The following is a 27998-nucleotide window of genomic DNA, read 5'->3' as shown; positions in this document are numbered from 1 at the left end:
TGAAAACTAAATTAGATAGTGCATTTAAAGCATTTAGCAGATGCCTTGAAAACATGCTCAATACTTGAAAAAATCTTTTTCTAGAAACATTAAGTTATAAAGCCAAACCTATAAGTCAAGAATAAAAAGGAATTTAAAATAATTATTTTATCTCTATTATCCACTAAGGGAAAGGACCAGGATATGTCTGTCACATCAGATGATTTGGGGATGAAGTAATTCTAAACAACATGGTAGAACTGTCTGGGAAAGTCCCACCTATTCTAGAAACAAAAACTTAACATTTGTTCTTTCACCATGTCAGTGAATACAATATATGATAAATTCCATCAGACCCCCAATTCAACTACCATTTACCAAGTGAATGAAACTGACAAGGCAGCAACTATGTAAATTATATTTTATTATTCAGAGCTTGGGAGAGATTAAAATAGGTAAGAATAAAATATGCAAGCACCTGCTTTTCATTTCAAAGGTCTATAAGAAACTAACATAAAAACAGGCAGTTACAAATTTGCAGAAGCCACAAGTTGAAGCAATCACCTATATATAAAACAGCTAGAAATTTACTAGCCATTTTAATATCCCCATGAAGAATCTGAGAAATGTTCTCTATTAAGAACATATGAAATCTACTCTTAAACAAAAAAAGTTTGTTCAAGTGTGCGTTGGTGGTACAGTGGTGAGCACAGCTGCCTTCCACAAAAAAGCCTGCTCATTAAAAGAGGACACCCCAAGAAGTGTCATGATACATGCAATTCACTTTCAAATTATTGTTCAGAGCAAAACAACAATTTAAAAAATTTTAAATATAAAGGTATGAGATATAAACAGATAAAGCAAATATGACAAAATAATTACTTGATGAACAAACTGTTAACAAGGTTGTTCATTATTATAAGGTCTAGATGGATTGTACAGGCCTGTTCTTTGTACTGTCTGTTTTAGCTCTTCTAGATGCTGAAAATTCTTAGGACAAAAAATCCAGAAAGGAAGTTGACATACCGTTCTAAGTTTAGAAGTATAACTGAAATCAGTCTCTTCCCTTAAATATTAAATATATTTCAGTAATAATCATATTTTATTTGAGGTGTTTCAATGAACTATAAAACCAATCAACAGAGTTGAGATATACATAGAATTGTCTTTGAATATAATAGAAGTTCCTGAATATAATAGGAAGGGCTTCTAAAATTTGTTTCAGCGTGAGTTCTTTCCACTGGAATCCATTAAAGTATCTAAATCTTGCAGATTCAGTTACAGCTAGTAAGCTTAAAGTGAGGGAAGTTAGTTCTTGGCTTTTCCTTTTTTTACAGGAAGTTGACCTGTAGCTTCTAAATACTTATTGATGAGGTCTTCTTGTGTGGCCGGTGAACATGGCTGATATCTGCAGTACTCCATTGTGTATTCTCCCTTTCCCTAAGAAATTAAAACAACAACAAAAGAGATTTTGTTTGTTTGTTGTGGTACAACTACCAAGGAAAAGTCATGCAAAGACAAGATTTCACATATTTGAGTGCTGTGTAGGGTGGTTTCTTAAAGAACACTAAAGTAAAGTTTAAACACCTGCTTACCTCTGTGCATGACCTCAGTTCAGTGGAATAACCAAACATATCATTTAGAGGGACCTGAAAACAAACACAGTAGATATTTTAGTATTGTTTATTGAAAAATATTTTAGAAAAGACTTGTAATTCCTTTAGACTTGGGTTTCTACTAACCACTCTTGATTTAAAAGAATTAAAAGAGAAATCTATTTTTGTTTTACTGCAAGTAAAAGCCTTATTTAAAAATAATTTCATTTGAGGGGTGCCTGGGTGGCTCAGTCAGTTAAGCAAATAACTCTTGATTTTGGCTCAGGTCATGATCTCATGGTTTATGGGTCAGAGTCCCATGTAGGGCTTTGCACTGACAGCATGGAGCCTGCTTGGGATTCTCTCTCTCCTTCTCTCCCTGCCCCTCCCCAGCTCAGGCGTACTCCCTCTCTTCCTCTTTCTCCCTCCCGCCCTGTCTCAAAATAAATCACACACACACACACACACACTCATTTGACAGTCACAACTAGAAACCAAATCTTTCTGTTTCACAGGGTGGACACTACTGACGGCCTTCCCTCCTCAGAACCTCCACACTCTTGCTGCAGCTCAAGCAGTGAGAAGTGTTTCTCCCATGAAAACGTCAATACAGCTTCCCTCTAGACACCTCAATATGCTGATAGTAGTGTCTTCTAGGCGGCCTTATGTAATGTGATATGCAGGCAATGGACTTCAATATGATCCCAGCAAATCAGGGAGAAAATGATAAAACAGCTATACAAATAAAGCTTATAATGAGAAAGACAGATAACTATGTAAGAAAATGACATATTCATAAAGGCACACATAAATCTTATTTTTAGCTTAGCAACTTAAGAGTTGCTCTAATAGCAAATTATAAAAATTGCCACACATATCTAAGCCACAAGTACAACACTCAAGTAACCAGGATAATGTGTCAAGTTGCTCTACACTGTCCAAAAACAAACTTTAATTTCCTTCTGTGGTTACTAAAAGCAAGATTGTCAGTGACTAATAGTACTTACCTCTGCATACAGCGTGAAATAGTCCTCAATCCCATCTTGTCCTGTGATTACCCCATGGCGCTTGTTAATTCCTGCAATCACTGGTCCCTGAAATTCATTTGGGGCTATGACTTCCACAGACATAATAGGTTCAAGAATACATAATGTTGCATTTGCCAAAGCTGGATTAAAAAAAATTTACAAATTAGTTTATTAATCTTTAGACAAATGGTAACTCTTTTCCACTAGATATACAAAAAGGAAATAGAGGGTGTCCCCCAAAGGTATACACATGAGTGACGAGGTTAAAATATTTGACCTGGACTTTTTTCTAGTAGCAGTAATAGTCCCTCTCCTAAACAGAAATTCCAATAAGATAATACATAATTATAGTACTAATATTTCTATTACTTTATTTTAATCCTTAAACATTACTAAGCTGCAGAGAATAATATAAAAGAGGCCTTCACACACATTCAATCAAGTCCTTTACCATCTAAACTATCCAGTTGAGGGTTACTTATTTTCTCCCTCTGAATACTTTCAGGAATAAAGACAACTAACTGTTAAGTCTTTGACCAGATAAACTGATTCTTTATGGTTGGTCCCTAGAAGATGATTATTTTTATCATCAAATAACTTTTATCATATATTTGGAGAAAATTATCAAGTCACACCTGAGATCTGTCTTTCCTTTTCTAAACAATTTCAACATGTTATTGAGAATCAGAAGACCAGGGTTCTAGTTTCTGCCCTGCCCCTAATAAGTTATATGCCCCTAATAAGTTATATGCCCCTCATAAGTTTCTGCCCTGCCCCTAATAAGAAACCAGGCCTCAAGTTTCTTCACCTGCAAAATAAAGACCCTAGATGCTAAGAGACATTGAAGCATTAAAATGTGTATGTCCAATGTGTGTGTCCAGGCTGCTTTTTTATCCCCCTTAATATGTAACCAGAATACCTCTTACTGTGACAAATGCTGACTGAGGTTTAACTGTAACAATGTGAAGAGAATAGAATAAAATTTCAAACATTCATATTTAAATTTAATGTTATGATAGTATGGAGTATTACTTCAGCCTTAGACTGGATGAATTATCTCTAAATAAAAACTTTAAGCAAAACACAGAAAAGATGTCAAAATATTTTAAGATAATCATAGTTTTCCCAGCATTAATTTGTTTATAATTAATTAGCAATCATTCTTGTATATTAATTAAAGCACTTCTCCTAAAGACACTCTTAGCTTAAGTGCAATAACTATAAGGAAGGCAATTTAATATACTTGGATCTCTTTGAAATATTTTCTAATTCAAATCAAAGCTCAGACCTACCTTTGACTAATTAGTCCTAATTAGTGAATTTTGTTCTAAAAAAGAGAAATAACTGAACTTTGCAGACTCCTAAGCTCCATCATCTAAGCCCCGGAGAACCCTATACAGAGATCTAAAACAGCAGACTAACAATTCTATGCAGTAGAAACAGCTCTATTTCTCATGACGTCTTGGGTTCTCACAACAGCAGAGGTTCCTTGGCTCTAAATAAATGCAATTAATGCAGAAAAAGGCACCCAGGAAGATGTGTGCAGACAAGATTTAGTACACACTATCTAGTATTTTCCATAGGTGAGTAACATAAGAGCTAGATTGTGAAAGGGTCAGTTTTAAAGGGAAGGAAGGGCTAAGTACACAGTGCCCATACTTAATTGTTGAGGATGTCCTGTCCAGTTCTCAGTTTCATATTCTCACATCCTGCTTTTCTCCTTTTACACCCTTCTTCCTCCCTCAATTCACCGGCTGACTCACTTCCAAAGAATCTTGTCCTTACTCACGCCTTCTTCTAACCCCCTGTGACAACACTCCGGAGCTAATTCACCCTGCTATATTCAATAGCCACATGGCATCCAACTCCTAAAAGCATTTTTTTCTTCAAGCAGATCCATGTATGTGGTCTACGGCTTTTTACAATAATAAGTAAAGACACCAGTATCAGCATGGGAACTTTTAAGCCTGAAGTGGTGGGCAGGGGGGATATTATTTTTATTTCAGCCCACCAGGAATAACACCAGGATATTATTTTTATTTCAGCCCACCAGGAATAACACTGATAACACCAGGCCAGATTCTGAAGAAGCCATATGAGGCGGTAGTCAAAGGCTAGGACATTTGCCTGGGATTTAACTCTCAGCTCCGCCACTATCATGTAACCTTGAGCCATTCAATTAACTGCTCTGAGTCCCAGGTTTTCTCAACTGTAAGGTCATTGTGAACATTAAGATATGCTCAGCATAATACATAGCACATAAGTGATCGATACATGTTATTATGACCACTTGAGGCAAGAAGCTGGGGAATGGGTGGCATGTCACAGTACTAAGTCAAAGGTAACATGAAGGAAAGAGTGATTAGCATTCACTGCCCAAGTCTGCATGCTCAAGTGTTTTCAAATACATTCTTATATTTAATTTTACATTCTTTCGTTTAATACTGTGGAATTACTATCTCCAAGCAGCCTGGGGGAAGTTCCAATGACTTGCACATCTCCACACAGTAAATGTGGAGCAGAGCTGGGATTTAAACTCAAAGCCCATCAAATAATGGGGCAGGAGATCAAAGAAAGGGGACTGTCAAGTTAAATGAGCTAACCCTTATTTCCAGGCTTTTATTTCTCTTGTAGATTGCCACAAGTGTGATGTTTCTGGGGAGACCAAGCATAGTTCTTTTTCTAAAACCTGGCCACAGAAAATGATGGCAATGGTCACACCTGTGGCCAAGCAGAACCTCCAATTTTATATTTCAGTTTTAGTTACATCACTGATTAATCTCCGGGACAAAGTTTAAACTGTGACTCAACACAGTTCCAATTTTCATTTTTTTTAATGAAAACATACCTGAGAATTTGAATTATTTTTCTTCCAATTTTGATAATAGAGAATAGCTCATAAGCCTCAGCTACCCTGATACGGGGCTCATTTATTAACGTTTTCACCCCCAAACTCTCATATGGCATTCAACAGAGGAATATGAATGAAAAGTTGATTTTCTTACTGAACTAAGAACTTCCTTTTACCCTCATACACTTTTGTATTTTAGTCATGGGTGATTAAGTAACAGATGGGGAAACAGCAAAGTAATTAATTTTCATGCCAGTATCCTGCTTATTTACACGTTTACCTGGCAAAAAACAAAATTCCCAATTACCATCTAGTGCACACCCACCAGCAGTTAATCACACTTAAATAATTAAAAAAGCAAATGGCACATATTCAACTGTTTAGTTAATATTCACATACAGACTGTTTTCATGGATATGTATGTGTATATAATAGGCATATATATCTACATTTAATTATATTTCATACAGGAGCAATTAAAAAAGATGATAAGGCTAGTTGTTAACTGACAACCATACCAATTATCTGGCTTTGGGTAAATTCTATCTTCAGGAAAGCTACCAATTTCCAGTCAAGAACCAGCATAGAACAATTGGTGATTTCTAACTTAACTGTAGTTGTAGAATGTATCACAATATATATGTATATCAAATCATCATGTGTACACTTAAAATATCTTACAATTTTGTCAGTTATACTGCAACAAAGCTGAAAAAAGTACATAAAGTGATTATAACTAATTTGTCTATCTTAATATATATTAAAGTGATAAACATCCTAGAGGGGAAGAGATAGGTGTTTTAATGTGAATCATGCCTAACAAAATCTTATTTTCTTTGTGACTTAATTTCCCATTTTCCTATCAACACAATCTTTAGATTATGACAAGATTTCCAAACCACAGATTTTGACTGCATTTTTTAATAAAGAAAATGAAGGATTTTCTCTCCTATTCACAAGTGAAAAACTAAAACACAAATTATGAATGGCTTCCACTGGTTTAAGTAATATAAGGAATTAGAGCCTGGTCAAGAAATGAGCGACCTTCTCCAACCAATGCTCCACACCTGATCATAGATGCAAACGGAAGAACAACATGAAATCGAACTCCAAAATTCATACAGAATCAATAAAACTGTGATTTATAGAATGCTTAAAAAATGTGCTATGATTTATCTGATTTTCCACTGTCCATTTTGATACTCTTTGATAAAAATATTTCTGAGATGTTTTGTGAATCATAATATAATTGCCCTGTGTTAAGACACTTATGGACATTATTAATAATGAATACAGAAGAGATGACAAAGAGAATAAACTTTCTGGGTTCAAGATACAAGTTTCAAGTTCCTTTGTTGAATAACCCTGATGTGAAATTGCTGTGTTACTTGCTTTTCTCTTTTAAAAGCAATGGATCAGGGGCGCCTGGGTGGCTCAGTCAGTTGAGTGTCCGACTTTGGTTTAGGTCATGATCTCATGGTTTGTGAGTTCGAGCCCCGTGTCAGGCTCTATGCTGAGTGCTCAGAGCCTGGAGCCTGCTTCCAATTCTGAATCTCCCTCTCTCTCTACCCCTTACCCGCTTGCACTCTCTCTCTCTCAAAAATAAACAAACATGAAAAAAAAAAAAAGCAATGGATCAGATATATTTGCCATTGTTTAGGTTTCTGGTTCATCAGGGTTTTAATACACCTTTATTCTGTGCGAGAAAGGGTCACAATGTTAACAGTTTTGCACAAGGTCTGCACTGTAAATAAAGTTTACCGAGTTCTTTCAAAATACTTTGCCATCCTCAAAATACCTAAAAGCTTACAATATCATACATAAGAAAATTACTTATAAATTATGGAATTCCTGACATTTAAATAAGTCACTAAAAATAGCATGACTGTAATGTTTCTATAAAATATTTCTTAGAATTCTGATCATTTCTATTTTCCCTATTAAAAACAGAACTTACAGATTATCTATACATTTTAAGCAGACAAAAATTACTAGATAATTTATGAGAACAAGGTAGGCTTTTAATTTTGTAAGAAAGAGAACACAGCAACCTGCCCTCACTTCGAGTCTATAAATATATGCCCAGAACCTGCCATGTTCCCTGGTGGGTTGCCTAGTGCTCTGGGGGGACAAGACTGAAACAGAAGGCAGGGCTGCCCTCTGAGGCTCTGATGGTCTATCAGGGAAAACAGACACAGTGTTGGAACAAGTGCCAGGACTCAGAATACCTTGTTTGAGAGCACCTTCTCCTGCGCGGATGAAAGAGATTTCATTGGAATCAACCATGTGATGTGCCCCATCTTGCAGAACAAACCGGAGCCCAGAGAGCTTGTGACCAGAAAGGGGGCCTTTCTCACAGGCATCCAAAAACCCCTGTTAATGAATGAACACAACCTCTGGAGTGAATGGATTTCACTTGCAGATGAATTACCAAGAATACCCAAACATTTTATTGTTTAGAAGTTAAGCATTTTTATGAATACTACATTTCATCCCTCAAGAAAAAAAGAAAAGTTTTAAAAAGTTCAACACCTTAACTATTTAAGTTTTATCACTGTGGCATCTAGATGAACAATACCTTGGAAAAGCAGATCATTTAAAGGTGTGAGCTGTTTTAAAAATGATGCTGAGTGCTAACCCTTACCATCCTCAGGAATTGCATACCTGTCATAACCCATTATACAGACAGCCTGCTCTTAATCTTAAAAGGAGGAAACAGAGGAAAGGCAAGTCAGAGTACCTCCATCAAAACTGGCATTGGCTCAACAGCTATGACCTGAGCTCCGACCATACACCCATCCCTGTTGCGCCTCATTGGCAGATCATACATTATAGCTTTAGCATTATATACGTCAGTAAGAAGCAGAATTCAAAAGTAATTTTATTTTTCCTAATGCAGTTCTTTTTTTTAAAATAAACAGCCTCATTGAGGTATGACTGATAAATAATAAACTAAACATATTTTAAAGGTATAATTTGATAAGCTTGCAATTCTTTTTCAGTCATTTCACTTAAATATTTGTAGAGCTCCCCCAATTCAAGTTAGTTTTTCTTGGCAAACAATCACATGGCTGCACATGCAATACAATGTATTTACGACACTGCAAGACTGTACACTCTGTATGTTGAAAAAATATAAGCTCTCCTTCACCTACATTTATCTTGGAGAATAGAAGACAACTTAAAAGTATGAGAATGACGAAATATTGTCTTGAAATTAAGTATAATGAATGAAATACACTAATCCCCCCAAAAAATGCTTCCTCCACTAAAGCCAAAATTAAAATCTATTAGTAAATATTTCTAAGTTAAAAGGGTAAATGAAAACCTAAAAATCTCAATCTATGAGAACAGACAGTTGCTGAAGGTTTACAACAGTCTTAAAGCCTGTGACCTGGTAAGCCAACAAAGCACTAACCCCTTGTATGTGCAAAGCACTTGGCAATTTACAAAGAGATGTCATAGAGTATTATCTGGTCCTTAAGTTTGTGAGGGATTGAGGTTTAAGTATTTTATTTACTCTCAGTTGAAGAAACTGCCTCTGAACACCATGATTTACCAAAGATGACATTAATAAGTAGCAGAGATGACAGGAGAACTGAGATGTTGGGAATCTTAATTATTGATTACAATTAATGAGGTAGGTTCAATTTATCAAAAGAAATAACTATGATTAAGAAACAATGACTTCCCCCACATTGTCATAGCATATATTTATAGCTCCTGAACTTAATGAATTGAAGATTCTAAATCAGATGGAAAGCTTAACAATCAGATAAAGAAGCAGGACTGTAACTAAAATGAACTATGGGAGATAATGTGATAGAAATATGATTTGAGGGGTGCCTGGCTGGCTCAGTCTGAAGAGAATGCAACTCTTGATCTCAGGGTTGTGAGTTCAAGCCCCACGGTGGGTGCAGAGATTACATAAATAAAACTTTTAAAAAATATATGATTTCATACCTTTATTAATAAGCTTGTTGAAAAAAATGTAAGAAAGTTGTTTTTGTTTTTACCTTTTCTACTGCAGGCACAAACTGCTTTGGAATGTTTGCCCCAAATGTTTCATCTGAAAATTCCAACTTAGTGTAGTTCTCTGGGTCCAGAGGCTCCAGTACACCTATCACTTTTCCAAACTGGCCTGCACCACCAGATTGTTTTTTATGTGTAAATTCAAACCTGAGAGTGATTTAGGAGGAAAAAAAATTTAAGACAGCATTATGTAATTGCCAAAACGAAATAACTCCTACTGGTTTAAATGAAAAACCGCATTTCACCATTTTTACTTCTTCCTTTGAACATAATGACCTTGCCATAAAACTTCATTACAAAATTTAAAAAGTCATTCTTTCCTGGGGTGCCTGGGCGGCTCAGTCGGTTGGGTGTCCGACTTCACCTCAGGTCATGATCTCACGGTTTATGAGTTTGAGCCCCTCGTTGGGCTCTGTGCTGACAGCTCAGAGCCTGAAGCCTGCTTTGGATTCTGTGTCTCACTTTCTCTCTGCCCCTCCTCCACTCACACTGTGTCTCTCTGTCTCTCTCAAAAATAAAATAAATTGGAAGAAAAGTTCTCTCTTTCCTGTTTTTACTTGGAGTAAGTATGGTGGCATACAACACCAAAGTAATTCATGGGTTTAATTATGCCAATTCTTTACTTCATAAGTAGGAAAGTAAAAGTATTAAAAGTCCATCTAAGGTTCTTGTTCTTGTAACCTACATTCCAAAGAACTCACCCTCTTCTTTTGGAATGCCTCCCTTCCCTGGGACACAGTGTTTTCTTCTTAAATCTCCACAACTGAAAACAGTCACTTGAAAATAGGAGCTCTGCAGTTAATTTAATCAGATGGTTTCTATTTGTGTTTACTACTTGGAAGTTATGGAGTGACAGAACACCAGAGAAGAGAGTTGCAGATGGATTTAACACCCAAAAAGAATAATGGCAAAATAATGACCAACATTAAGTAAGTCATTTAAAGAGACACATACATAGACAGCTCAGTGTTTACTTCAAACCACTAATGATGACGTAAAAAGAATATGCACTTTATATGCATATTAAACATTTGTAAACATACACTATTTCACTGGAAAAAAAAATGTCATGAGTATCTACTGTCTGCAGGGCATTTCTTCCTTTAAAATGAAACCTTCCTGGGGCGCCTGGGTGGCGCAGTCGGTTAAGCGTCCGACTTCAGCCAGGTGACGATCTCGCGGTCTGTGAGTTCGAGCCCCGCGTCAGGCTCTGGGCTGATGGCTCAGAGCCTGGAGCCTGTTTCCGATTCTGTGTCTCCCTCTCTCTCTGATCCTCCCCCGTTCATGCTCTGTCTCTCTCTGTCCCAAAAATAAATAAAAACGTTGAAAAAAAAAAAATTTAAAATGAAACCTTCCTAGGGGCACCCGGGTGGCTCAGTCGGCTGGGCGGTCGACTTGGGCTCAGGTCATGATCTCACGGTTCATGGGTTTGAGCCCCCATCAGGCTCTGTGCTGCTGGCTGGGAGCCTGGAGCCTGCTTCGGATTCTCGTGTGTGTCTCTCTCTCTGCCCCTCCCCTGCTTGCTCTCTCTCAAAAAAATGAATAAACGTTAAAAAAAAAATTTTTTTTTAAATGAAACCTTCCTCAAGACCCTAAGATGGAGGAGGCCAGCCGCTATCAAAATTATCTCAGATAACTGCAGGTAAATGGACATTAATGAGTGTATTACATACAGATCTGTGAGTGGTTTGGGAGAAGTAAATGTTAATTTTGGTAGGAGATGCCAGCTTGGAATACGCAGATTTCATTAAAAGCCTAAGTGTGAATGTGCCTGATAAACTGCCTTTATATAATATTCCAGCTGCCAAGAGCTTCAGGATGGGCTGTGAAAAACAAAATGCTGAAAGGTTAATTTTCCTGGGAGGGAAAAAACCATTTTTCAGAACTAAGAGAACAGAAGCAGAAGAGAAACAGCTTCAAAGCACCACAGAATTACTGAAGGGATTCCAAAACCATGGTCCACTGACAAATTCTTGGGTATGCACAAGTTCTCTCAGACATTTAAAATTTTGTTTTCAACTTGACATAATAATATAACATCTGTACAAATATATTCTTGACCTGTGCTATCTATAGGTTAATCACTAACCAGGGATGCTTACATTTACATTAAAATTTTTTAAAAATTAAAAATCCAGTTCCTCAGTTGTACTAGTCACATTTTAAGTGGTCAACAGTCAAATGTGGGAAGTGGCTACTGTCCAGGGCTGCACAGACAGAACATTTCCATCACTGCATGAAGTTCTATTGGACGGCACTGCTCTGAGGGACCAGTTCACAAACAAGTAATCTATGCAGTTGCAGGGACTGTGTCTGAATCGTAACTAAGCAGATACCAAATAATGGAACATGTAGGTACCAGGCTGTGCTAAGCAGTTTTTATGGACTGTTTAATTGACTCTTCACCACAAACTATGACGTGTGTACAATTTCTATCACCATTTTACAGATGAAAAGCCTGTGGTCAGAGAAGCTAAACAACTTGCCCAACAGGATACGGCTATTAAGCAGCAGAGCCAGGATTTGCACCAAAACCAATACTCTTAATCAAACATTTTCCTAGAAGGCTAACAAGAATATAAACTTATGTAACCTGCAAATGATGCATTCACTTCAAAAGGTATTAGAGGCTGGTACACTAAGACAGACTTTATAATAGCTCAAAAAAGAAGTGAGAGAACTAAGACATCACTTGGTAGGCAGCTAATAGGCCTGCTGAAGGTAAAAGAACCCATACCTGCCATCAGACCACTAGCATGCTGTGAAAGGCAATTTAGTTTTGGCAAAACGTCATCTCTCACAATAAAATTAATGTTAATTAGAACTGTGTTGGTTTTATCTCTGTTTTGTAGATTTATTTTGATTTTATTGTTGTACTAAGGTTGCAAGCCATAGACATTTTTACTTAGTTTTATGTTCATGTAGTTATATAAAATTATAATAATTTACCTGATCCCGGAGGGCCACAATGATTGTTACTTTAAAGGTAGCCCATACATTATTCAAATCTGAGCATAACAGACTTTTGACTAACCATTCATAAAGCTTTAGTAAATAAGATTTGAAGGACTCAAATATAGGAATGAGAGTCTCTTAATGCAGTTTATTTAACATCCAGGTAAATAAATGTTTTATTTAAATGATTTTAGTAATGTTAAAACATTTTAAAGTGATAGTTTAAAGTTAAGTTTTAAAGTAATAATTATACTTACAAAAGAACATAAATTAGCATGTGTGCTGTTAGTAAATGTCTAATATGTCACAACTTACATAATTAGCTTTGACCTGCAGAGATGGTAACCATACTCATGAAGCTTCAAATGGTGACTTTATCTAGGAAACTCACATATTGTATTTCTCACAACTCTAACAGGTAATAGCCAGGAGATGTTAACTAGCAATTGTGAAACTAAAAATGTTATCAGCAACAAGCTCTTTCAGTATCATCAGAATGTACTCAGCCTTTCTTTCCTGGACATTATCATAGAAACACATGATTCAAACAATTCACACACACACACACCCCACCCCCACACACATAATGAAAACCTAAGACGGTGACTGATAGATGAATGACTCACCTCCTCACCCCCCAAAAAGTAAAACAACCTTCAATTTTTTTGAGAAAAAGCCTTACGAGGAGAAACTAACCCTTCATCCCCTACTTACTTGACAGCTATTGGCTAATATAACTAGAAAAGACAGAAATGCCTCACTCCTTACGTTTTTAAAAATATATACTTACTCCAAATAAGGACTTTATTAGTAAATTAAAGAGGGTATTTGAGGAAGACAATACATTACAAATACATTTTTAAACTTATTTTTAAAAGTGCCACAACACATATGATTACCCAAAGAATCTTCAAAAATCTATTTTGAGGAAAAAAGCAAAGAATCTTTATTTCCAAGCCAACAAGCTAAAGTGAAGGTTTGGCCATACAGATAAAAAGGAACCTTAACTTCTTGATCTAGAGCAAATCCAAACAACAGCCAGGCTCTTGAAAACTAAAACAAGAAGGTAATTAAGAAAACTGGAGAATGAAAATGCACTGTCTACTGAAAGTTTGTGCTTGCTTAAGCAGCTTTAAAAACTCTTGCCTTTGTTAGAAATTACTTCAGTGCAGTGCTTTAAGTATGTTTTAATTCTTAAAAAAAAATTTTTTTTTGAGAGAGCAAGCAAGCGAACAGGGGAGGGGCAGAGAGGGAGAGAAAGAATCCAAAGCAGGCTCTGCACTGTTAGCACAGAGCCCTATGAGGACTCAAACTCACAAATGGTGAGGTGAGATCATGACCTGACCAGAAACCAGGAGTCTGACTTAACCGACTGAGCCACCCAGACGCCCCTATGTTTTAATTCTTAAAGTAAAATTTTCAAAGTGATTCATAAAGTAAGAAGCATGATTTATAGCAAAACCTCATTTTTCTAAGATTAGTAAGGGAGAGAGGGGTGCGGGTGTATTTTTTATTTCTCCTGATCCCCATTAATACTATGGTTTGCAGTTTCTCATACCCTGATTGGGCAGCATTGGTGCAAACCCCACAGAAAGGGGGGATTAAACAGAGCCGGCTCCTGGACTCTCAGAATGGTAAGGAGAAAGTAATGAACTCACTACCTAGAGCTCCTTTGCACTTTGTCCCTTTGCACACAAGGAAGGTGTGCTCCAGGCTGTGAAGCAACCATACTTCTTCCATGGAGAGGAAAACGGAATCCCCAGAGGCGCTCCATAAAGGAAAAGGATAGAAAAGCCCTCCCGGAACTTCAGTAAAGGTCAATGAAAGGAAGACGGTCCCTGCCAACCTAACCCACCTCCCCACACCTCCACCCCCTCCAGCCGGAAAGAAGGCCAGGACCCTCGCCCTGGCAGGAACCAGCGAGTAAACGTAGGCAGCAAAAGGGCGGTGCCGCAGGAGCCAGCGCCCCGCGGCAGCTTCCCGAATCGGAAGGAGGGAAGGAGGGAAGGGGGGGGCTTGGGGGGGGGCGGTAGGAGCTGGCGAGCCTGCCCACGCCCAGCCCGAACCAGGCGTGCCGACTCTTCCGCCTCAGCTACCCAGCAGGAGCCTGGACCAGCGAAGCACCGGTTCTGTGCACGGGTTGGGTCCCGTCCCTTAAACTAGAGCCTCAGAGCCTCGGTGCATTCACCCACCCGCCGCTCACCAAGAATGGAAATCCCCCCGACCCACTTCCCGGCCTCCAGGGCGGCCTCGGTGGCAGAGAATTGCATCAACTACCAGCAGGGGACCCCCCACAAGGTGTTTATGGTGCAGACTATCAAACAAGCCAGCATGGAGGTGAGTCCAGCAGACGGCAGCGGGCGGGGGCCCGCACCTACTCGCTTTCCCTCCACTCCGGAGGGTCTCAGCCTCGTTCTTCGTGCGACTTCCCTTCCACTCCACCCTTGCCCGTTTGGGGACTAGGCAAGTCTAGGGAAGTTAACAGTTCTGGAGATAGTTGCCACTCCAGGGCAGTGAGGGCGGTTTTTTTCTTGGAAAGGCAGAGGCCGTTTTTTAGTGGGCACTATTACAAAGAAATGGGAAAATGTTCTAAATGTGGGGCGGCATTTTACCCTTTACAGAGTGAAACCTGTAGGAACCATTCAAAAGAACCTTAAAACCGCTACTGTGTTTCTCATCTACTACGCTAATCTGAACAAAAACTCCCCGTCTTCCAAACGATTCTTCTTTGCCTAAAATTTAAGAACAATCCTTACCAGACCCTTTGACCGAAATGAAGGGGAAGCAAAAGCAAGAGAAACCAACAACCAAAGTCAGAGAAAAGCATTCTGGGCTGAAGCGTTTCTTTAACTACCCAAACACCACTGCCACTGACTGCTGTAAAAAATGTGCTCCCTCTGGCAAAGGGTTAAATTAAATGCTTACGGCCAAAGTTACCACTAACCAGCCTTGTTTCCATTTTACTAAAAGCTTAGTTATCTGATATAAAATACAACTAATAGGCTGTAAGAGCTGACAGGGAGTAGATGTTACTTCAAAACTGCACCAGATAATGAGGTATAAACTCTTAATTGTATCTTTGATTCAAAAGTGAAATACCTAAACATTTGTCTTACTTGCTAAAGTTTCATTTTGTAGATCCACTAATGTGTAAGTAAAAATAACACTTAACATCTCTAGCCACTGTGCAGTAATCTGCCCCAAAATGGAATTCACCTACACTGAACACGATTTGGAAGGTACACAGGGCTTTCTGAAAACCTTTTCTTTGGTATATCCTGTTTTTCGTCTTAGAATCAAAAGATGTTTCACAATTTCTTTTGTAGAGAATTTAGGATCACAGATCCAGAGGCTGAAGTCCTCTGATGATTGAAAGTGAATTATAACCTGTCATATATATATATATATATATATATATATATATATATATATATATATATATATGTTTTTAATCCCCTCTCTGTTCTCATCCAAAATAAACCTGATAGAGGACTTCCTGAATCTGAAGTTCTATACATGGTGACATGCCTTTTTCAAGGTCTAAGGCTTTGATCATTTACCCCCGCCAGTCAGCCCTCTGCCCCCAACCAAATGAGAGTGTATTCTTCCAACAATACAAAGAACTGAGTTACTGTTGTAATAACTCATCACGTTTTCTTAATAGGATATTCCAGGAAGAGGACATAAGTATTGCCTTAAATTTTCTGTGGAAGAAATTATCCAAAAAGTAAGTGAAATGTCCTTTATTATTAAATAAAATTTGATTCTAGAAATATTTTAGATCACCTTTGCTGATAAAATCGTATTAAGTTGTTGTGAAATCCCTGCCTTGAAAAAAATAATGACTATGCATAGGTCAGATTTTATGCTTTTTAAAATATATTGAGATACATGAGGTAATTCTATTGAGCTAGTTAGCAAAGACTCTACACATTTCAGTTCAAATAAATTCCCTTAAAAAATGTTATATACTCATAGGACAGTCTGAACTTATGCCTAATATGAACAAGTGAAGTAATTTACTCTCCAGTCATCATCACTTTCTTAAATGTCTGCCCTTCTCATTCTGTTTTTGATTTATTTGAAAGATATTTATGAGCAATAAAATGACCAAATGATACCACCATGTCAGATAAGAATCTTTCAGTAATGGGGCAAGGAAATTTTTAAAAAATACATTCCTGCCAAATAATTAGTGAGACAAACTTAAAAGAAAGGAACTGCAATTTGTAACACAACCATCTTGAAATTTTATAAAAAGCTTGCCCTCTTATTGAACATAATTCAGAAGAGATACAGGCTACCATGAGATTTATTAAAAGACATCTAAGCTGCTAGACAGCCATCTTTCAAAGCAGAACCAATGCTACATTTTCTAATTTTATATGTAGATAAGATTACTATATCTGGGTTTGAGAATATTTCTGTTATTTCAGAAGCAGAGAGTGGAGTAACAGAAAGACTTAAAAAGTAACCAAAGGCTAGAGGTAGTATATAAAATCAGACTAAAATCTAGCCTTACAAGTGGACACCCCATTAATACTGAAATAGTTAAAGTTTTAAGAAGAACTTGTAAGATTATGAAACCCTGTAAGTTACAAAATAAGTTATCTATTTTAGATTATCTTTAAGAAAACTGTAGGCCACACCCAATCAGATACCTCTGTAATAGACACTCTGAAGTTTCAAACACCATTAGAAGGCCAACACTTTTAATGTTGTACCTCAAGAATGACAGCTAGTGATGGATGGCCTTCTACATGTAAAGATATTTTGCAAAATGTTTCAAACAGCAAGTTACACTGAACTGTACAGCTGAAGTACTTTACCCTCTAACGGGACAAGATACTGCACCAGAAGTCAACTTCACATTTGAAGGAGAAATTGGAAAGAACCCAGATAAAGAAGATAACACATTTTATCAAAGACTCAAGTCTATGAAGGAACCACTTGCAGCACAAAATATTCCAGGTATATAAATATGGCATGGAAAATTTCCTTTCAACTTTAAGATCAGTATTAATTATCCTCAAAACTGTTAGATGTTAACATTATGTTGGAAATAGACTGGCTTTTGCAAAAATATTCATTACCAATCTAATTCAACAAAAAAGGGCCTTGCAACTTTGTACATCCAGGTCTTAAATTATATTCTGTACACATTTGAAGGAAACAAAGACATGACTTAGATTTAGATTTTCTTAAAGGTTAATACTGCATATATAAAGTAACTCCATTTATCATATAAATGTTTCCCTCCCCAGACAGTTTTGGAAATGTATCTCCAGAAATGAAGCCAGTTCGACATTTAGCCTGGGTTGCCTGTGGTTATATAATATGGCAGAATTCTACTGAAAACACATGGTATAAAATGGTAAAAATACAAACCGTCAAGCAAGTGGTAAGTGATTTGTATAACATATACTATTAACAAAGTTCATTTTACAGAAAGTGTGATGATTTATAATTGGATAAACAGTGTTCCTTTAGTCATTTTATATTAAAAATAGTGAGCCTGTTATTTTGAAGGAGTGAGACTTACAACCAAGGCTAAAAACAGTGAAGCTGCAGTTTCCAAGAGAGTGAAATATTGAGTTATAGGCAGTACAGCATTCAGTTCTTGTGCTCAGCTTAAAACATTATATCCTTTGGCAATCTAAATTTTGTGTTCAAATTTCTATAGGTATGCAATACTGAAACTACCTCTGTTTTCCTCCTCTATTGAAATGGTGGTGCCAGTGTTACTCAGAGACATGCTGGCATTTTTTTGCCCCAGGGATCAGCCGGAACAAAAATATTACAATCTTAATCTTTGTGAAGCTTGCTGTATATAAGTTTCTCCTATAACCCCTTTAGCCATAATCTACAACCTCCGTTTCTTGTTGATAGCCTGGTGTTTCAAGTCTGATAGGACTATTTAGAACTGCCTCTTTCTAGACTTTAAGGAGATAAAGTCAGCTTTACATTTTAGCCTTATGAAGAAGTTAAAAAGTCAACTGTTGGTATGTAAAAGATATAAAGAAAAACAGTACAGAGAAACCACAACAAACAGTCTGAGCTTTGTAAGTGAAAAGGACTTTCCACATGACTTGTTTTGGCTTGCTGGTAACAAACTGCAAGGCAACTGGAGCACCTTTGCTCCACAGGCTTTTGTAACATGATACCTACGGGCACTGGGGGGCAGGACACCCTATCACAGTTGTCACAACACGATGCCAAATCCCTAACAAATCTACAACAACATTTTCAGAAACAGCCTTTTTCTAATGCATTTCTGTAGATATCAACTTTGGTTACAACACTCCTGTAGGGGTACTGAGGCCTCAAATAATTGAGTAACAGGTCCAGGTTACAGAAATTATACAGTCATAATCATGGTTTTCAAGGCATGTTTTTGTAGCAAAATATACACAAGACAGTACTAGTAGTTTTATGAAAGAAAACTCCTGTAACTGTTCATCAGAGTTTTAAAGCATTAATTAAAATTTCAGCAGAAAGGTTTACTGCACATTTATAATCCCTGTTAACCAACTGAGCCACAGCAGCTCGTGCTGTCCCTCGGAGGCTAGGGTTTGTTTCAATACATTGATTATAAGCCAAGAACCTTGTACAGCAAATCTCTGGTGAATGTAGTTTAAAGTCTGTGGATGCAGTATTTCTGTGTATATGGTGTAGATGGTATAAATACTTTGTATGTCCAAAGCAATAAGCAGCACAAAGCTTTAATTATAAAACCAGATAACTACATTCATTAAGTTTCACTATTCTCAATTTTTAAAAAGAAAATTTCCTATTATAAAATTGGTTTCCTTTAATGTAAACACTCATTCCAGTAGTTTATCCCTTAAATAATGCTTTTCTGCATAATGGAAACATTAAGGAATCTTAAATGACACTCTTTAATCATAATACTCTAAAGCAGCTATCGCAGCCCAGAACCTAAAAAGGGTACACGAAATTCATTTATTTATTCTGTGAGAGAGTGTGTGTGAGTGAGGGAGGAGCAGAGAGACAGGGAGCAAAAGAATCCCAAGCAGGCTTCACACTGCCAGGGCGGAGCCCGACATGGGGCTTGAACTCACGAACCATGAGATCATGAACCGAACCATCAAGCATCGTCTGCTGAAAAGACTGAGCCACCCAGGCACCCCAAGGGTACACACCTTTTAGAGTACCAGGTGGAAAATCATGATTTTAAAATGTAGGTTGAAAGAAAACTTACTTTATAAGAACACAGTTTATCTGATCAGGCTAAGTAAATAACATTCAATTTTTTAATTTTTACTTATTAAATGCAAGTATTATAATCATCTAGTAATGAAAGCTCAATTTTAAAATGAACATATCATTTCTGCCAAAGATATGAAGTTTCAAACACCAGGTTTTTATTTTTTATGATAGCAAAGAAATGATGACTTCATTGAATTCGACTACACCATCCTACTTCATGACATTGCATCTCAGGTAAAGTACTTATTACCTTTATCTGATGGGACTTTGAAAATGGAGACTTGTAGCCACAGCATATGCCTAAGTCATAATTCTGACTCTAAGTAAGAATTCATGTAAATTAAAATAGATACCAGGCTGAAGTATATTATACTGGTAGCCATTTAACTTCTTTTATGCTGCTCTTTGTAAGGACTATTTTGTCCTATAAACCCAACACTGTTTTCTTAAATGTTTTCTGAATTTTATCACAGCATTAGTTTCCTTTGCTTGCAGGAGATTATTCCTTGGCAAATGCAAGTTCTCTGGCATCCACAATATGGTACTAAAGTAAAGCATAACAGCCGTCTGCCAAAGGAAGCACAACTGGAATAAATGAAGATCCTAACGCTGGATGAAGTGTCAACATGCTTATAAGTGCTGTGTATTCCAGATCTTCATGGATCCCTAGCTTATGGGGCCAAAATGCAAAGTGTCACTCTGTATAAATGTCTTCATTACAGTATAGAACTATACAGATTCTGTAACAGTGTCATGATGTAAAAGTGTCCCAATACTAATAGTGGTATGTATATCCCATAATAAAAAGCTTCAGTCCCAGTCTCCTAGTACGTTTGTGTTGCATACTTACGGGACGGGGGCAGTAATGGTCTCCCTGAAAGCAACCTTTGGCTTTCCTGTGACACAAGGACAGCCATATTCTCTTTCCATCCTCTAAAAAGAACAGGGGAGATAATATTTTGGTATGTTTAAAAAAATAAACTGAAAGAAGAACAATCTTAAGAATCTTAACTACCTCTGAAGCACTTGTCTAAACATAACAGATAAAAAAAAAAAAAGACAAACTTTAAATCACGTAAGTATCTTAGAAAGGTTAGAGACATGATATTAAGTAATACAAACTGCTTTTAAAGATTTTATGTAAATGAATTCTACTTAAGACTCATGAACTTACACTTACCTCTAATCTATCCACTAAAACTTCACACCTTTTTTCTATACTATTACATATTCACTGGAATGTTGTCAGTTTTCTACTGTCTTAACTTCTAAAATGTGATCACAACCAGAATTTTTAATCGTAAGTCATATAGCTTTTGTTTTCATTCACAGACACAGAAGAACTTTCCTAGGAAAATATGGCCCATCTACTCTATTATCTATATTCTAATGATCTTCAAGCACTAACTTGAAAAGAAAACAGGCAAGAAATGGCCTGAAGAGTGGGTACTGATGGGCCAACTTCCTCAGCAGGTCTGTCCCAACAGGCGGTCTCCCTAAGGCTGGGTCCAGGATTTACTTGACCCAACTAACAATGACGTAGGGAATGGATGGATGGTCTTATCGCAAATACTGAGCCTTAATTCTAGCAGTCTGCAATATTTTACAAATAAAAGGATTCAGAAATCAAAAAGAATTAACTTGTAACACATAGTAACATTTGTAACACAGTATGCCACATCTGGATAGAAACCAGAATGAAGTCTGAAGAACTACTATTAGTTTACAGTCATTAGACTGAGAACTACTGACTTGTAACAAAACAGAAACATAAATACAATGAATTTAAATTAATTTTCTTGTTATTCATTACCTGAGCATAGATTTCCAGGTGTAATTCCCCCATTCCAGATACGATTGTCTCTTTGCTCTCAGTGTCGAAGTGGACTTTAAATGTAGGGTCTTCTCTTGTAAACCTGCCAATACCTTTTGAAAATTTTTCCAGATCATTCTTTAAAAACAGAAAGTCATTACACATTTTACTAAGCATGATAAGCAATAGGACTGTTGAAAGAACTTTACTGAACGAAATCAAATACATTAACAGCTAGGAAATAACAATGATCCCCACCTAGCTCCTAGGCCATACCCTTCCCATATTTATTTGAGCTTGGACACCACACAGTCAAGACAGCAGTGAATGGCTGGCTGACAGAATTCTTTCTATAACAAGATAGGAAACAAGAGTCCAAGACTTACCTATGCCCTTTCCTATTCTCAGATATACAGAAACTATCCACTTGTGGGGAAAACTGCCCATGAAGGGGAAAGAAGAACCTATGTTACTGTTACGTTTTAGAAATCCTATACACAATCAAAGGAATCAGTATATTTACCAAGACTTGACTGTAGCTTCAAGCAGAACAGTTAAGACCAAGAATAAGGCAAATGCCACAGTGGGACTTCCCCCTTTCAAAACAACCTGCTTGGATGTGGCTGGATGTGCCTTTATTCTTCTTAGACGTAATTCCATACATGGTAAGCAGAATAATGGTCCTCTAAGGATATGCCCTAATCCTCCCAAACCTGTGAATTTACTGTATGAGGTGAAGGGGACTTTACAGATATGATTAAGGTTACAGACACTGAGATGGGGAAATTACCATGAAGAATCTGAAGAATCTTTAAAAAGGAAGAGGAGTACAGAAGGTTAAGTCAGGGAGATAGAATGAGGGAAGAAGAGGCAGAAGACATTTGAAGCACAAAAGGGACTCATTTCATGGTTGACAGCCTTGAAGACAAGACATAAGCCCAGGAAGATGGGCAGCCTCTAGTGACCGTCATCTGGGAAATGGGGACCCCAGTTCTAACAGCCACAAAGAGCTGGATTTTGCCAACAATCTGAGTTAGCTAAAAATAAAATGTCCCCTGGAGCCTCCAGAAAGGAAAACAGCTCTGTCAATGCCTTGATTTTAGCCAATTAAGAACTACCTCAGATTTCTAACACTGTAAAAGAATATACTTGTGTTATTTTAAGCCACCAAGTTTGTGGTACTTTCTTATGGCAGCAATACGAAACTAACACACCCTGGATCACCAGTATTTAACAACTATCACATGTGCATGGAATCATTCTATATGTGTATGCTCCTCAAATTCTGACTACAATGCTGCAAGACAGAATTATCCACATTTCACAGGTGAGGAAACTAGGTGTAGAAAGGTGAAGTGACTTGCTCAAGGCCACAGAGCTAGTGCATGGCAAAGCTGGGACTGAATCCTGGGTCAGTCGATCTCTGAAGTCTCTTGCCTTTTCGCTACACTATGTATTTTCAACTTATTAGAAAATCATCCCTGCCCCACTATCGAGATTCACAGCTTTATGCAGTGACTTCATTATTTGAATTAAATTTGACTTTACTCCAGCAAGCAGATGGCCCTAAGACACCAAAAAACCTTTTAGATAGTGATGCCTTTGATTTCCCTCCACTGTTGTGAACTATCAACAGTTAAATACCTTACATAGACTCTAAATTAGGAATGAAGAAGCATAGTATCATTAACTTCTGTCCCTGAACGTTCTGAAGGGAAAAGCAAACAATTTTGCAAAGCGCATTTCACTGTGTGGTAAGATGCAAGGTTTGCCTTTTCTCAAATTTCTGATATGGAAGGATTTAACGTTTCTTACTCCCTCAACATCCTCTTTTCTGTATCGAGAAGGTCTGGAAAATCTCATTTCCTCAAAAATGAGGAAGTAGTACCTGTTAATGTATTCACAAGACAATAAACCAGAGTATGTTCTGTAAACAATAGCTCCCAGATGACAAGAGGTCATAAAATGTTCACTCAATGCATGAATGAGTTCACTTCAATTTACGATATTAACATGACTATTATGAATGTCAAAGCAACTTTAAGAACTCAGTTATGACAGCAATGCAAATTAAACCTATTCAAGCAATTCTGGTTTCATAAAAAGCAAATGACATCAAGTCCAATCATAGAAAGAAAAACAGTCTTGTTTTAGGCTTTCCACATTATAACCAGACATGTACTTCCTGACTACCACAAATCCAGAGATGTATTATAATCCATGAGGCAATTAATCTATACAGTAATCTAATGTACTTCAGTGGGGTTTTACTACAACTTAAGACAAATGTCCCTGTTTCCCCTTTTCATTCCTTATGATGTGAATCTAGGAAAATATTCTTATTACTTTGGAGCTAGTGATATTGTAAAGAGTTGGAAAGCACAGTCTCGTACCAATTTTAATACCACCAATTTTTTCAGATATAGTGTGAAAAGTAATTACTACCAACAGACTGGTTTTTGTTTTTTTTTTTTAAGTTTATTTATTTATTTTCAGAGAGAGAGAGAGAGAGAGAGAGAGAGAGAGAGTGAGCGAGCAAGTGGGAAAGGGGCAGAAAGAGGGGGGGAAAGAATCTCAAGCAGATTCCACACTTCCAGTATAGAGCCTGATGCAGGGCTCAAACCCACGAAGCCACAAGATCATGCATGACCTGAGCCGAAACCAACAGTCAGACCCTTAAGCAACTGAGCCACCCATATGCCCCCAGACTGGTAGTTTTAAAAGGTGATCTCGGGGCGCCTGGGTGGCTCAGTCGGTTAAGCGTCCAGCTCTTGATTTCAGCTTAGGTCATGATCGTGTGGGTTCCTGGGATTAAGCCCTGAGTCGGGCTTTGCTAAGTGTGGAGGCTGCTTGGAGTTCTCTCTCTCTGCCCGTCCCCTGCTTGTGCATGCATGCTCTCTCTCAAAATAAATAAACATTAAAAAAAAAAAGGTAATCTCAATACCAAAAGAAGAAATAGAGACCATGAGATTGCTGGTTATCATAAGATACTATATGCATTGTGAGCTCAAGTTTTTACTGTGATATACTGAGTTTGACACCCATCTCCTACCTTGTTAGAAGGCTTCATTGCTATTGAAATGACAGGATCAGGAACATGAATTGACTCCTAAAATATTTTTTAAAAGAACAGAGAAGAATTCAAATACAGTACTGTTTGGTCCAGGAATGAATTAATTTTAATGTGCTACTTACAAAAGTATAAATACTAGTCAACGTGTTTAGGCTAGACGATATATAGTGTGATATATAGTGTGGTCTGTTTCATATTAAATGTATCAATATAATACATTAATAAATGCACACATTTACATTATCTCCTCCCTCCCCAAATAACAAAAATAAATTATTTATTAACTGTTTAAGACCTCTAAGTTTACTGACACATTCAGTTTAAACATAATCATAATGAACCCAATGCCAAGATGTGGAATTTCTTATTGGCTAGTGGCTACATGTACTGTTGCCATCTTTTGATAAGTTACTTTATTTAATCAAAGTATACCATGACCATTGATAAAACAGAGAAAGGGCAATAGATTCTTTATACGTATGATACCTCATTCAATCAATCACAACTCTGACAAGCAGATGTTATTATCCCCATTTTACAAATTAAATTATTAAGGGCTTGGAAAGAAGACAAAATAACTTGGCCAAGGGTCAGTAAGGAGTATAGGGCAAAGGTGAGACTCTAATCAAGGTCTATTTGCTTCAAAGCCTAAGCACTTCCCACAACCTCCAGTCCCTCATATTATTAGTGACAAATATTTAGAGAAGGCCTTATCAATAATATTTGTTTACAAAACATGCCCCTTCTCTAGATCCCCCCCAAAACCTGTACAGATTTCGATTTTTTTGTAGTGTCTTAAGTCAAAATGTAAAACCATAGATATTAGAGAATATTTATTTTATACAGAAAAACTAAATTATAAAATTATGACTGCATCACATAATACAGGAACTATTATAGTGCTCATCTATTAGGGATAGACTAGTTCTTATGTAAAGAACCCACTATAAATTCCTTCACTGCCAATTCCTATCCCCCTGTGTATTCCTATTCTTTCTTTACTGAATTCAGCTTGAACAGATGATTTTACTGTCAGAGAGCCTGCTCTCCTACAGGCGCAAAAAAGGGAAATGAGTGAAGGGGATTCACAGGCAGGAACTGCTCAAGCATGCTCTTTCCTTTGGGATCCTTCAGCGACGAAAAGCCATTGAGTTCCACAGGGCAGCCTGTCTGCAGTAAGACTGTTTAGTTGCACCTCGCCTTCAAGCAGGGTTCCACTCTGTTATCCCCTAGTCTACATGTTCCAGTTCTCTGGGGGACTGAGGCAAGGGTCCACTCTGGCTGCTAGATTAGTAAGTAAGGGGCACTCCACTGGGACCAGCCTGATTATGGCAACAGGAATTAGAAGGGAATCCCCTATGGGGAGGCAGATCTCAAGAGTAGAGGAATCAGCACTACACAGTCCCGGTGTATCTAGTGAAGAGTTCTCCCTCCATGCTAAACCTAACAGGACCGTGGAATTATTTTACTAAGAAAAACCAGATAACTTACATAGAGCATTTGTCTGACATCCAAAGAGCCACCCACAACAAATCTACTGATGCCTGTGGCAATAAATAAAAACTTCTGTGATTGTTTTTTCTGAAGTACTAAATGTACTATATAAAAACAAAGACTTTTAAAACTCAAATGACAAACAGCTTTGAAATGAAATGACATACCATAGAAAGGCCACTATTATTTTTGTTTGTGAATGTGTCTCCGCTAGCACAGTCGATGCCAAACAATGCACAGATGTCTCCAGCATACACTTCCTCAACATCCTAAATAAAGGAATAACACAAAATAATGCTTGCAAGTAATACAAATCAGGACATAGTAACTAAAAAGTAATTACACAATAAACACATTGTACAGAAACAAGTATGGCAGCATCTCACCATGGATTCTACAGAGAATGAATTATAGAACCAGTGCGATACCAACAATCAACCACAGCAAGATATAGCTTGAATAGGGCCTTTATTTAAACCGTATCTTGATTGACAAGATTTTACTTTAAATGGACATTTAGAGCTATGGCATCATTATTTGGAGGATATGTAGTAGTGACAGTACACAGAGCCTCACACTTCTAAAGTGATTTCTATGGATTAAAAAGGATGTATTACACTTGGGTGGCACCTGGGTGGCTCAGTAGGTTAAGTGTCCGACTCTGGATTTTGGCTCAGGACATGATCTCATGGTCGTGAGATCGAGCCTCGCATCAGGCTCTGCGCTGACAGCATAGAGCCTACTTCTCTCTCTTCTCTCCTCTCTCTCTCTCCCCCCCCTCTCCCTACCCCTCCACTGCACTTGTGTGCGTGCACGCTCTCTCTCTCAAGATAAGTAAAAAAACAAACAAAAAAGGATGTATATTATACGTGTTGCCACAGTCCAACAATGACATATGTATGACAAAGACGTAAGAGGAAAAACTGCAAAGGAAGTTTTGAAAACAAAGGCAGGGGAATTCAGCTCATGTACTTAAAATAATTTTAATTTCTCACAGATGCAAGCAGTCAAGTAAACACAGGAAATCAAGAACAAAGCACTGGTGCCTCTTAAGTTTCCTAGTTTTTGTCCACTTATATTGACAGTTCATTCATAACAGCTGTGGCTGTGAATGAGCAAGCGTGCCTGAGTCTAACATTTACACAGATAAACACATCTCCTAGCCTCTGGCCGGCCCATAAAAACAAACGGCTGTGACAATCACCAATCCCTCTATAATGCCCCCTGCTGCCTATCTCACAAAACAGCAATTGCATCCAATTTTGAAAGACTGCTCACTCACCTTCCAGGAGAGACAAAGTTATGGTTACCACAAATTTCTGAATGTCATAAGCTTTTGCTGACAAATAAACCTCTCTAGGAATAGAAGTGACTTGGGAAAGAGCGGGAGGAGGAGACAACTTCACACACTTAGCATTTCTACCAAGACTTAATCCTAAAAGACCACAGAAGGCATGGATAGATTCAGAACCAATTCAAAAATTCAAGCCATAAACCAAAGTTTATTTCCCAGATAAGATCTTGAGAGGCTCTAAATCTTCAGATGGATTTCAGCACCAATAAGGTACTTCTGGGGGGCTGGTTCTATAATAGGAATAAAAAGCTCTAGGGTTAAATAGGGCTTTCACACAGGCCATACTTGTGAAAGTTAATTCCCTGAACAATGTTGGACACTGTGTATGAACTAATTACTCTCAATTGCCTCTGAAAACCACTTAGATTGTCCTACCACCTATTACATACTCTTTGTGATGGCAGTTCTTGAGAAAGGTGCTGAATCTTGTGTTCTGAGTCTTAGGGAACTAACTGTCCTTTCTCCTTAACCTTGGCCATTGAGGAAATACAGCTAATCACAAACAGTGGCATAAAATGTGTCCTTAACATCTAGTAATTTAGCCCATACCAAAGTGCGACATCAGAATTATAGCAGGGGCACCTGAGTGACTCA

At 37.5% G+C, this 27998-nt stretch overlaps 2 protein-coding genes across 2 annotated transcripts in view; one reads left to right on the top strand and one right to left on the bottom strand.

Moving 5' to 3' along the window:
• Window positions 1-386: 386 nt before the first annotated feature.
• The window catches only part of GFM1 (G elongation factor mitochondrial 1), a 45639-nt gene continuing 18027 nt past the window's right edge, over window positions 387-27998 (bottom strand). The window contains exons 10-18 of the mRNA XM_047099355.1: window positions 26218-26319; window positions 24536-24592; window positions 21484-21621; window positions 20521-20603; window positions 9470-9632; window positions 7682-7826; window positions 2582-2742; window positions 1575-1628; window positions 387-1419 (exon numbers count right to left, since the gene is read on the bottom strand). Of these exons, the coding sequence (XP_046955311.1) occupies window positions 1288-1419; window positions 1575-1628; window positions 2582-2742; window positions 7682-7826; window positions 9470-9632; window positions 20521-20603; window positions 21484-21621; window positions 24536-24592; window positions 26218-26319 (1035 nt within the window). The 3' untranslated portion in view covers window positions 387-1287. The remainder of the gene's footprint in view (window positions 1420-1574; window positions 1629-2581; window positions 2743-7681; window positions 7827-9469; window positions 9633-20520; window positions 20604-21483; window positions 21622-24535; window positions 24593-26217; window positions 26320-27998) is intronic.
• Window positions 14520-20489, top strand: LXN (latexin). Its single transcript, XM_047099356.1, has 6 exons — window positions 14520-14777; window positions 16105-16167; window positions 17234-17411; window positions 17705-17841; window positions 19842-19904; window positions 20166-20489. Exons 1-6 carry the CDS (start codon window positions 14649-14651, stop codon window positions 20262-20264), a joined length of 669 nt encoding a protein of 222 aa, XP_046955312.1. The 5' UTR covers window positions 14520-14648; the 3' UTR covers window positions 20265-20489.

This window comes from Lynx rufus, unplaced genomic scaffold (genome assembly GCF_022079265.1).
Source record: "Lynx rufus isolate CCGP_SWC_20201006 ecotype Redwood Valley unplaced genomic scaffold, mLynRuf1.p SCAF_5, whole genome shotgun sequence".
NCBI lineage: Eukaryota > Metazoa > Chordata > Mammalia > Carnivora > Felidae > Lynx > Lynx rufus.
This window is presented reverse-complemented; position numbering and strand designations above follow the sequence as displayed.

Bases quoted from the DNA above. Each gene is read 5' to 3' on its own strand.
- LXN (XM_047099356.1), top strand. From the start codon at position 14,649: ATGGAAATCCCCCCGACCCACTTCCCGGCCTCCAGGGCGGCCTCGGTG. The intron at 14,778-16,104 runs GTGAGTCCAGCA...TTTTCTTAATAG, and splicing joins TCAAACAAGCCAGCATGGAG to GATATTCCAGGAAGAGGACA. The intron at 16,168-17,233 runs GTAAGTGAAATG...TGTTTCAAACAG, and splicing joins TGGAAGAAATTATCCAAAAA to CAAGTTACACTGAACTGTAC.